This window comes from Hyaena hyaena, unplaced genomic scaffold, assembly GCF_003009895.1.
Source record: "Hyaena hyaena isolate Hyena2069 unplaced genomic scaffold, ASM300989v1 scaffold_85, whole genome shotgun sequence".
In the NCBI taxonomy this organism is placed as follows: domain Eukaryota; kingdom Metazoa; phylum Chordata; class Mammalia; order Carnivora; family Hyaenidae; genus Hyaena; species Hyaena hyaena.
This window is the reverse complement of record NW_024080717.1, coordinates 2,980,263-2,992,485: the sequence shown is the minus strand read 5'-3', so window position 1 is coordinate 2,992,485 and position 12,223 is coordinate 2,980,263. Positions and strand designations below refer to the sequence as shown.

General features: G+C 46.1%; 1 protein-coding gene across 1 annotated transcript; it reads right to left on the bottom strand.

The window, feature by feature from the left end:
• Positions 1 to 1,284: 1,284 nt before the first annotated feature.
• On the bottom strand, positions 1,285 to 1,944 carry LOC120233120 (putative claudin-24). Its single transcript, XM_039234237.1, has one exon. The coding sequence runs from the start codon at positions 1,942 to 1,944 to the stop codon at positions 1,285 to 1,287; it is 660 nt and encodes a 219-aa protein (XP_039090168.1).
• Positions 1,945 to 12,223: the final 10,279 nt, after the last annotated feature.

The window sequence follows — 12,223 nt, the reverse complement described above, 5'->3', positions numbered from 1 at the left end:
TTGTTAACCCATCCATCCCTATCTGCTCGTCTACTCTCCTATCTTCCAGCTACCCTCCCGTAAATCCCCTGCTCTGGCGACACAGGCAGCCATGAACGTAAGTTGCTGTTTCCGGAATTTCAGCAGCCTCCTCATCTCCTGATAGCTGGGAGCGATTTTCCTTGACTTTCACTCCACCAGTCCAATCCTCCAATACCGAATTCCCTGTATTAAATCCTTCCTGTTCAAAATCTCTAGAATTTTCCTGACTAAGACCGACTGATGTAGCAGAGATGGTTTCCAGCAATTCTCACTGCACATTTGATGGCCCCGTGGCTGATAGCCTTGATGAAGGTGACCTCAGACACCAGACGCCTTCCTGCTTCCCACCAGGCCTGGGGTCTCTGCAAAGCTGGGCTTCTCAGTCTGGAGTGGACATCAGAAAATTCACCAGAAGGTGTGCAAAACACAATTTCCTAGACCCCCAACACAGCATTTCTCATTCACTAGGTCTGGTTTGGGACTTAAGAATTTGCATTTCTAACAAGTCCCTACTGAATGCTGACATTGTTGGTCCAGAGGCCCCGCTGGGAAACATTACCAACCAGCTCCTAAAGGTCACTCATTTTGAATGCCTGGCTGAATTATTAGAAATTTAAAAAAAAAATTTTTTTTAATGTCTTTATTTCTGAGAGAGAGAGAGACAGCGTGAGCAGGGGAGGGTCAGAGAAAGAGGGAGACACAGAACCCGAAACAGGCTCCAGGCTCTGAGCTAGCTGTCAGCACAGAGCCCAACATGGGGCTCGAACCCACAAACCGTGATATCATGACCCGAGCCGAAGTCGGACGCTCAACCGACTGAGCCACCCAGGTGCCCCTGAATTATTAGAATTTTAAAAATATTTTTTAACCTTTATTTTTGAGAGACAGAGCATGAGTGGGGGAAAGGCAGAGAGAGAGAGGGAGACACAGGATCTGAAGCAGGCTCCAGGCTCCAAGCAGTCAGCACAGAGCCCGATGTGGGGCTTGAACCCATGAACTCTGAGATCATGACCTGAGCTGAAGTTGGACGCTTAACTGACTGAGCCACCCAGGTGCCCCTAACGTCCATTTTTTTTTAAGTTTTTACTTTTATTTTTTGAGAGAGAGAGAGGGAGAGACAATCCCAAGCAGCCTCTGCGCTGCCAGCACACGGCCTGATGGGGGGTTTGAACTCACGATCTGCGAGATCGTGACCTGAGCTGAAAGCAAGAGCCCACACTCAGCAGACCGAGCCACTCAGGCGCCGCAGTCAATGGTCCATTTTTAAACAAAGTCTACTTTAGTAAAAGACACTTTTCTCGAGAAGTCCAGTTTTGAAGGAAAAGAGGCTGGGGTTTCAGCCAATCGGTTGGCACAAAGCTGTGACACGATCAGAAGAAGGCCTCCAGTCAAAAGGAAAAATCCACCAATCCAGCCGCTGAACATGGCATCGCCGTAGTCCCACCGGGGCACGTGGGTTGGAAACTCAGGGCCCCAGAACTTCTGCACGGTGACATGGGCGACGTAGGACACGGGCACTAACGTGGCAAGCCCTGCGAGGAGAAACAGAGCTCCCCCTGCAATGTTCGTGCGTCTCTCCAAAGAGCTTCCCTGGTGGGCCCCGTACCTCACGCATGTTGGTCCCAGAAGGACGGCCACCAGCCCAAGCGAGCCCACGACACAGGCGCCACACATGAGGATGCGGGCCACCAGCATTTCGGCGGCCAGCTCCCGCAGGCTGGCAGACGCCTGGCACACACGGCCGCCCGTGTCCTGAGTCACACACGTTTCCCACAGGCCCAGCGTGTACTTCTCACTCTCCAGTAGACCTGAGGAGAGGGTCAGCCACTGAGGAATGCAGAGCGTCACCAGGGAACACACCTGGCCAGCCACGGAGCCCAAGAGCCCCACGTTCTTGACAAGGCGGAGGGCCCCACTCGCCATGTCGCTGGGGACACCGCGTCTCCAGGTGAGAGCAGGGCGGCTTTGTTGGACGGCAGTCTTGAAGGATTTGCAGCACCTTGGCTGCCCGATTGCAAACATGGGTTCGCTCCTTGGTTAACCAATCAGAATGCGGCGGCTTATTACCCCGGATTACCCAATAACACCCTGCTGCTGTTCACCCTTCATTAATGCCAACGAGCACCTACCATTAAAATAGGCCCCACAGAAAAGCCGGGGCCGATCCAGGCCGACGGGGAGGACAGGCAGGCCGGGACAGGTAATACACGCTCGGGAGAGTTCTTCCCCGTTGTGAAAGGGAGTCATTTTAGCAGTTCTCTCTTCAAACAGGAGACGGTTTGGAATGGAGTTATTGAGCGTTCGCATCACCGATCACGGTTTTTGTGAAGGAATATTTCATCATTTTTAACTATTTTGAATTCTCTGTAGCATTCCCTCTTCCAGGGTTTGGTATCTGGTTCCATCGTTCCTAAACCTATGTTCACAGGAAGCCTCTAATTATCCATACCTTCCATTAAAACAGGAGATTGGGATCTTCCCGAATTAAAAAAAAGACACTTATGGCCCAGCGATCGCACTCCTTGGTATTTACTTACCCAAAGAAGCTGAAAACTTATGTCCACACAAAGACACGATGCCCTTGAGTAGGTGAATGGGCACAAAAACCGCGGTCCATCCAGACCATGGAATAGTCTAAGGTGCTGAAAAGAAATGCGCTACCGAGCCATGAAAAGAAAGGGAGAAACTTTAAATGCATCTGACTAAGTGAAAGAAGCCAGTCTGAAAAGGCCACAGACTATATGATTCCAACTACATGACATTCTGGAAAATTCTGACAAAACTCCGGAGACAGCAAAGAGATCAGTGGTTGCCAGGAGATGGGGATGGGGTGGGGAGAGGGATGAACAGCTAGGGCACAGGGGATATTTAGGGCAGTGAAACGACTCTGTATGAGATTATAATGGTGTCTACACGCCACTATGCATTTGCATAATGGTCACGGTCTCGCGGTCCGTGAGTTCGAGCCCCGTGTCAGGCTCTGTGCTGACAGCTCAGAGCCTGGAGCCTGCTTCAGATTCTGTGTCTCCCTCTCTCTCTCTGGGCCTCAGCCCCCTCAAAAATAAATTTAAAAAATTTTTTTAATTGTTAAAAATTCTTCTGTGACCCTGACACTGCTCTAAAAATTAAAGTCTATGTAAAAAGAGAGAGACAGACTATTATCTGTCACTCCAGCTCCCACTTGGGGTCCTCATGACCAGTGATAAAGGAGAATTGCCCACTGTTTCTCTGCTGAGTCCGAAATAATGTTTGGGTCCCTTGGCCCGCCCCTGCGGCTTCTTCAGGAAACCTGTCCAAGTGCCCCTTGGGTTTCCAAATTCTCCTCCTGTGGGGCTGGAGTACACACCATATTCTCTTGGAATGCCCCACCCTCCTTGGTGCTGTTATAAATGTTTGGCAAGTGGAAGATAAATCCATCCCAAAAATTCTACTGTCTCCGCCCCAGTTTGAGATCTGGGTCTCTGAGCATCTAAGAAAGTACAGAGCTAGAGTCAGCTTGTCCATTACTCAATATTAACCAGAATCAAGGAGAGTTCTGTTTCTCCGGCTTCTAGAGTGGGAATGTGTAGAAATATCACACACACACACACACACACGCGCGCGCGTGCACACACCCACACCCATATTTTTCTGTGAGAAGGAAGGACGAAAAGAAAGGAGAGGCCTTGACCTGCTGGGAGGAGGCGGCATCTCGTCACGAGGAGGGTGTAATTACCCCACACCCAGTCCCCATTCCTGGCTCTCAGATACCATCTGAAGAATGGATACGCACAGCCAAAGGGGCACACGAGGTACGGCTGTATTTTTGATGTGCCAGGAGGCCCTGCTCCTTCACTCCAATGCCAAGGACAGGCAGACTGATTGTGGTGAACCCCAAACAGGGATCCAGCACCAGCATGGTCGGTGCTGGTCAGAGCCTATTACGTTAGGGGGAATTCTTGGATTTAAATCCCTACTTCAACATTTTTATTCAATGGTTTTCTGGAGCCCTACATCTCACCCGGGCTTTCTCGCTCTTACAGGACAATCTAAGGGAGCCCTGACTTTTGAGATCTGGCACAAAGGCTCCGAACACACCCATGTTTGTCTCTTAAAGAGAATTAATTAGCTTCGTATAAGAGAATACCGTGTCAACACGGGTCTAGCCAAGATGGAGATGGTGACAACAATATCCGCGAGCTGATGTGCCTGCTTCTCTGATGGCTCCACAGTGCCTCCCACCCAGGAGGGGCCCTACTCAGAGCAGATTGTAAAATAAATACAGTGGGCACCCATGTCTCTTGCCCCCAAGGGATTCTTTTTTTTTTTTTAATGTTTATTTATTTTGAGAGACAGCGGGAGAAAGGAGCACAGAGAGAGAGAGAGGGAGAGAGAGAGAGAACCCCAAGCAGGCTCCATGCCATCAAACCAGAACCCGATGTGGGGCTCGGGCCCACAAATCGTGAGATCATGACCCTGAGCTGAAATCAAGAGCCAGCTGCCCAGACTGAGCCATCCAGATGCCCCCCCTTTTTTATTTTTAGAATCTTTTTTCATTTGTTTTGGTTTTTTTAATTAAGTTTTTTCATTTTAATTCCAGTGTCGTTAACATACAGTGTTGGATTCGTTTCAGGTGTGCAATATAACGAGTCAGCACTTCTCTACGTTACTCAGTACTCTTCATGGTGAGCATACATGTACACCTTAAATTCCACATACGAGTAAAATCAGATAGTATTTGTCTTTCTCTGACTGACTTATTTCACTCAGTATCATACTCTAGTGCCATTCCTGTTGTTGCAAAATGGCAAGATTTCATCCTTTTTTTTGGCTGAATAACATTCCATTGTGTATCTATACCACATCTTCTTTATCCATTCATCTATCAGTGGACATTTGGGCTGCTTCCATAATTTGGCTATTGTAAATAGTGTTGCAAGAAACTTATGGGTGCATGTATCCCTTTGAATTCTACTTTTTTTGGAGTATTTTGGGGGCAAGTACCGAGTAGTGCAAATGCCGCATTTGCGGTAATTTTATTTGTAACATTTTGAGGAACTTCCATACTGTTTTCCACAGTGGCTGCACCAGTTCGCATTCCCACCAACAGTGCACAAGGGTTTCCCTTTCTCTACAGCCTCGCCAACACCTGCTGTTTCTTGTGGTGCTGATTTTTAGCGACTCTGACAGAGGTGAGGTGATATCTCCTTGTGGTTTTGATTTGCATTCCCCTGATGATGAGTGATGTTGAGCATCTTTTCATGTGTCTGTTGACCATCTGGATGTCTTCTTTGGAGAAATGTCTGTTCATGTCTCCTTCCCATTTTTAAATCAGGTTATTTGGTTTTTGGGTGTTGGGTTCTATCAGTTCTCTCTATATTTTGGAAACTAACCCTTTATTGGATGTATCATTTGCAAATATCTTCTCCCATTCAGCATGTTGCCTTTTAGTTTTATTGATTGTTTCCATCTCTGGGCAGAAGCTTTTTATTGTGATGTAGTCCCAATAGCTTATTTTTGCTTTTATTTCCCTTCCCTCAGGAGACACATCTAGAAACATGTTGCTATGGCCAATGCCTGTGCTCTCTTCCAGGATTTTTAGGGTTTCAGGTCTCACATGTAGGTCTTCTATCCATTTTGAGCTTATTTTTGTGTATGGTTAGAAGCTGTTGCAGTTTCATTCTTTTGCATATAGCCGTCCAGTTTTCCCAACACCATTTGTTGAAGGGACTGTCTTTTTCCCATTGGATATTCTTGCCTCCTTTGTCGAAGATTAATGACTATATAATTATTGATTTACTTCTGGACTCTCTTTTCTGTTCTATTGATCTATGTGTCTATTTTTCCATGAGTATCATACTGTTTAGATGACTAAAGCTTTGCAGTATATTTTGAAGCCTGGGATGGGGATACCTCCAGTTTTGTTTTTCTTTCTCAAGGTTGCTTCACTATCTGGGGTCTTGTGTGGTTCCATACAAATTTTAGGATTGTTGGTTCTAGTTCTGTGAAAAATGCTGTTGGTATTTTGATAGGGATTGCATTATATCTGTGGATTGCTTTGGGTAGTATAGACATTTTAACAATATGTGTTCTTCCAATCCATGAACATGGACTATCTTTCCATTTGTTTGTGTCATTGTCAATTTCTTTAGTCAATGGTTTATAGTTTTCAGAGTACAGGTTTTTCATCTCTTTGGTAAGGTTTATTTCTAGGTATTTTATTATCTTTGGTGCAATTGTAAATGGGATTATTTTCTTAATTCCCTTTCTGCTGCTTCATTATTAGTGAAAAGAAATGCAAAAGATTTCCGTACATTGATTATGTATCCCGTGACCTTACTGAATTCATTTATTAGTTCAAATATAGTGTTTTGGTGGAGTCTTTGGGGTTTTCTATAAATATAGTATCATGTTATCTACAAATAGTGAAGTTTTACTTCATCCTTATCAATTTGGATGTCTTGTGCCTGGCATAGGACAGCGTCCCTCGCCGCCCCCCCTCCCCGAGAGTCATGTGGCCCCAGCATCACTAGCCAAGTAGCCTCTGGAAGACAGTGTGGATCCACAAGTGACTTCAGCCTGACAGAGAGCCACCAGGGGGAGACATGGGCCCCCGGAGGGGCCTGGGATGGGACTTGGAAAGGGCTGGAAAGTGCTCTGGGGAGGAGGGCAGCCCGGGGAAAGGAGTAACCATTAGCTGGGGAAGGGGCCGGCTGTGAGGGAAGGTCTCCAGGAGAGGAGAGAGAGCTGGGGAACCATGAGGAGGGACATGGTGGCGGGGACGTGACTCCCGGGGTGGGCGGCCAGCCGGGGAGGGGGCGGCAGGCCTAGAGGGCGAAGAGATTAAGGAGGCGGCAATGCCATGGCAGGGCTGGGGGCCTGCTGGGAACCAGATGACAAGCAAGTGTGGTGACTCAAGGGGCCACCCACGCATGTCCCTTGGGCAACACAGGCTTTTGGAGGCTATTGACGCCACCCGCAGCTGGACTTGGAAGATCTTGGCTGAGAAACGAACCCGAAGCCTTCTACTTGCCGGAGTCCGGGCAGCTGCGAGCACACCAGGCCCTTCCGAGGATTCATTTCAAGGCTCTAGACAAAAGCGTGGACAAGAGATCTTGGAAAGGCACGAGCCCCGGCTGTGAATGGGGTTCCGCTAGGCCACTGCGGGACCAGGACTGGGGAAGTTCACGGCCGCCAAAGGTATTCCCTGAAGGACTATTGGTCGCTGAGCCAGGCGGACTTGGTAGGAATAAATCAGGAAATGACCTAATTTTCCTCCTACCCCTACGTGGGTGGAGGAACCTTGAAAACATGATGTTAAGTGAAAGAAGCCAGGTACAAAAGACCATAAATTCTCTGATTTCGCTTGCATGAAATTTCCAGAGCAGGCGCGGGGACAGAAAGGAGACGGTGGCTGCCGGGGGCCGGGAGCAGGAAGGCGAGGGACTGCTGGTCCGGACAGGGTTTCTTTTTGTGGGGATGGGAATGTTCTACAACCGTCGTGATTGGTTGACTCTGTGGATACACTAAAAACCACTGACTCGCACATTCAAATGGGTGAATTGTACAGTGTATAGACAATAGTTCAATAAAACCTTTCTATTTATCCGAGAGAGTCACACCATTAATTTCTGATAAACACGCTTTGTAAACTAAGAAACAAAAGACACTTCATTTGATGATATCTATCTTATTTCATTTTAAGTCGATGTATTTATTTTTTGAGAGGGCGAGCTAGAGCGGGGGAGGAGCAGAGAGAGAAAATTGCAAGCAGGCTCCACGCAGTCAGCACAGAGCCCAGTATGGGGCTTGAACTCAGGAACCTCAAGATCATGACCTGAGCCGAAACCAAGGGTCGGAGGCTTAACCGACTGAGCTACCCAGGCGCCCCGATGATACCTGTTTTAAACGAACACTTAAATCTTTGGCGAAACATGAATGCAGTTTCACCTACCTTGGGTGAGGTGGGGCTTTTTCCAGTGAGGACTGCTGCGCCTTGGCCCCAGCAAACCACCCCCTCTGCTGAGCCCGGGGTGTCTGGTGTGAATCGCCGCATTAGAGGAATTCCCTGAAAACAAGGAACCAGACTCGAAAACTTGTCATTACCACTGTTAGGTAAGATTGTTCTGGAAGGTCTAGCCAGGCTGACGTAAGTCAGGAGACAGAGAAATGAGGTATAATTATCCTAGAGGGGCACATAAGTCATCCTGCAGCTAACTTGATTCTATACCTAAAAAAAGCCCAAGAAAACGCCTGAAAAAGCGATTCCAATCCAGCGGAAACTTCAGTTACGCCGCTGGATATGAAACACACAAAACTCAACAACCTTGCTCTGTACGTGCAGGAGTCGCTTGGGAATTAGAATCGAAACGAAGCCCTTTCAGTCGGTTGAGCATCCGACCTTGGCTCAGGTCATGATCTCACGGTTCGTGAGTTCGAGCCCCGAGCCTCACATCGGCTCACTGCTGTCCCCCTGTCTTTGCCCCTCCCCCGCTCGTGTTCTCTCTCTTTCTCTCTGTCTCTCAAAAATAAACATTAAAAAAAGAAGAAAGTCCTTTCACGAAAGCAACACACTCTCAATATTCCTAGCAATAAGCTTGATATAAAAGGCACAGGGGCGTGTCTGAAACCTCCCCCACTTTCCCAAGAGCCAAGAAGAAGACATGAGATGTGCCCCGCTCCCAGATGGGAAGACCGTGTCTTGCAAAGTTGTTCAGCCTTCCTAGATTAATGCGTTGACTTAATGTGATTCTAAGCAAAATACTTACAATAAATAGTAAATGAAAAAAAAAAGGGTAATATCCACACATAGGAAGAATGGTACCATTCACTGTCAAGTTTATACCCAAAGAAGATCACCAGAAACACATATGGATCACTAGTTCATGGTACGCTTGCTGACACACTCAGAGAGACGTGTTTACAGACGAGTGCAAGAATAAGATGGATTGATAGATGGCTTCAGGGATGGGCGTGGGGATAGACGTGTGGGAAAGAATATACAAGCAAATGGCAATGGTAGAATCTAGGTCGTAAGTATTCGCGTGTTAGCTGCAGAATTCTTTCAACCTTGTCGAATATTTGGAAATTTTCATAATAAAAGGTTGGGTAAACACAGAGAAAAGAAGAGAAAACCGATGCATGTATAGTATGAGTCCAACTTTTAAAATATGAGCTGAAGACAGGGAGGAAACGGGCTAAAATATTAGCTCTGGTGAAATTATACGTGGTTTTTATTTACTTTGTCATACTCCATGCCCTGACCATATTTTCTAAAAATGTTTATGTATTTATTTATTTATTTTGAGAGAGGGAGCACGTGCTCACACACATGAGCAGGGGAGGGGCAGAGAGAGAGGGGCATAGAATCCCAAGCAGGCTCCGAGCTCTCAACGCAAAGCGCGATGAGGGGCTCAAACCCACAAACTGTGAGATCGTGACCTGAGCCGAAATGAAGAGTCGGACCCTTAACTGACTGAGGCATCTGGCGCCCTGAGCACCTGTCCATTTTTAATAATAAAATTATATATAATATTTTTATCACTATGCAAAGAACACTTTGGGATTTTAGAAATCTCTCTACATTCATGAGCATTCTTCCATTTCTCCACGAGAGGGCGGCATAAGCCTGCCAAATAGCAAAAATGCTTTCAAAGTATTTGGTCTGAAATTGAACACAGCTGTTATTGTTCAGTTTGTTTTAAAAATTTTTTGTGTGTATCTATTCATTCATTCATTCATTTATTCACTTTTAAGAGAGAGAGTGAGAGCAGAAGGGCAGAGGGAGAGAGAAAAATTCTAAGCAGGCTCGTTACTGTCAGTTCAGAGCCCAATTTGGGGCTTGATCCCATGAACCCTAAGATCATGACCTTAGCTGGGACCCTTAACAGACTGAGCCACACAGGCGCACAGCATGTGTCAATTTTTAGTAATAAAATTATATATAGTATCTTTATCACTATTTAAAGAACACTTTGGGATTTTAGAAAGCTCTCCACATTCACGAGCATTCTTCCATTTCTCCACGAGAGGGCGGCATAAGCTCAACAAATAACAAAAATGCTTTCAAGGTGTTTGGTCTGAAATTGAACACTGCTGTTATTGTTCAGTTTATTTTTTAAAATTTTTGTGTGTATTTATTTATTCGTTTTTAAGAGAGAGAGAGCGAGCAGGGGAAGGGTAGAGGGAGAGAGAGAAAATTCTAGGCAGGCTCCTTGCTGTCAGCTCAGAGCCCGAGTTGGGGTTTGATCCCATGAACCCTGAGATCATGACCTCAGCTGGGAGCCTTAACAGACTGAGCCACCCAGGCGCCTCGAGCATGTTTCAAGTTTTAGTAATAAAATTATATATGGTATCTTTATCACTATGCAAAGAACACTTTGGGATTTTAGAAATCTCTCTACCTTCATGTGCATTCTTCCATTTTTCCACGAGGGGGCGGCATAAGCTCAACAAATAGCAAAAATGCTTTGAAGGTATTAGGTCTGAAATTGAAGGCTGCTGTTAGTTCGCCGGTTTTTTGTTTTTAATGTTTATTTATTCATTTTTGAGAGAGAAAGGGAGAGCAGGAGAGAGGCAGAGAGAGAGGGAGAGTGAGGATTCCAAGCAGGCTCCTACCTGTCAGCTCAGAGTGAGATTTGGGGCTTGATCCCGGGGAAACGTGGGATCACGACATGAGCCAAAATCAAGAGTCGGGTGCTTAACCGACTCAGCCACCCCAGCGCCCTCAGATTTTCTTTTTACAGTATCCAGGGACTACTTTCACCATGATCCAGGGGGTACCGCTGCCCACCCACTCACCCTAGCCCAGCCAGAAAGGCCCATTGGGCAACAGCGTCTTGGAGGTGTGCTCCCTCCTCGTGGCCGTGGTTTTGAACAACTCCTGGGTCCCCAGAGTCCTCTAAGCACAGTTCTAGACATCCATCCACGTTGGTTTCTCAGGTGATGACCAGGTGTACCACTGACTCATTTGAGTCAGATACCCGCCCAGGACCCGTCTGTATCTCCGCCCATCACGGGGCTACTGCAGCCTCTCGTTCCAACCGTACCCTGTCGCTCGCTATAGTTTTGTCAGTCGTTTCAAATGCCTTATTTTAAACTCTCTTTGTCTAGAAACTGAAAAAGAAGAATTTACAAATTTTTCTATGTAATGATGTAAAATCCCTGCTCAGGGAAGGAAAGAAGGGAGGGAAAGAGGGAAGGAAGGAAAGAATTATAAAATGACATTTGAGAGAAATATATTCGCAACATACATGACAAAGGGCTGATTTACTTAATTTATATAGAGCTCAAACTCAAAAGTCAAAAAGAAAAAAAAGGAAGATGAAGAAAAGCAGATGAAAAACACAATAGAAAAAAAAGGATGAAGTAAACAAAAGGGCACAAAGAAACCTAAGTCACGAACAAACAAGAAAAACTATTACACTTCACTGGTAATAGAAGACACGCAAACCAAAATGATAATAGAGTAGAATTTCTTACCTTGAAAATTGCCAAAAGTGAACTGAAGTTGAGTGGTATCCGGTGGTGTTGAGGATGGCAGATTGGGAAATGAGCGCTCACGCCTTGTTGAAAAGCATGAAGGGATCCAACTTTCTTTCTTTTTTTTTTTATATTTTTATTTCTAGGAGAGAGAGAGAGAGACACAGCGTGAGCAGGGGAGGGTCAGAGAGGGAGGGAGACACAGACTCCGAAATAGGCTCCAGGCTCTGAGCTGGCAGTCAGCACAGAGCCCAACGCGAGGCTCGAACCCACGAACCGCGAGATCATGACCCAAGCGAAAGTCGGACGTTCAACCGACTAAGCCACCCAGGCGCCCCGGGATCCGACTTTCTGAAGGAGCATTTGACAATATCGATGAATTTAGAAATGCATGTAGCTTGAGCTAGACCCTATTTGGAATTTACACTATAGAAATATTTCTATTTCTAGATATGCATATAGAATTTACATGATAGAAATTTTTATCGTAGCAAAAAAAGAAAAGAAAAGAAAACAAAACAAAAACAAAAAACAAAACCAAGAGCTTGCAACAACTGAAGTATCTGACCAGGGCAAAATTACTAGATATCTGTAAAAATGAAGAGGCCTGATGATAGGTTAAAAAAAAAAAAAAGCAAGAATCAAACACCAAAATCAAGTTCAAAGTTGGCACCCAAGTAGCAGAAAAGTAGACTTTAGGGGGCCCTGGGTGGCTCAGTTAAACGTCCGACTTCAGCTCAGG

Excerpts from the sequence above, each read along its gene's own strand:
- LOC120233120 (XM_039234237.1), bottom strand. The coding sequence starts at position 1,944 with ATGGCGAGTGGGGCCCTCCGCCTTGTCAAGAACGTGGGGCTCTTGGGC.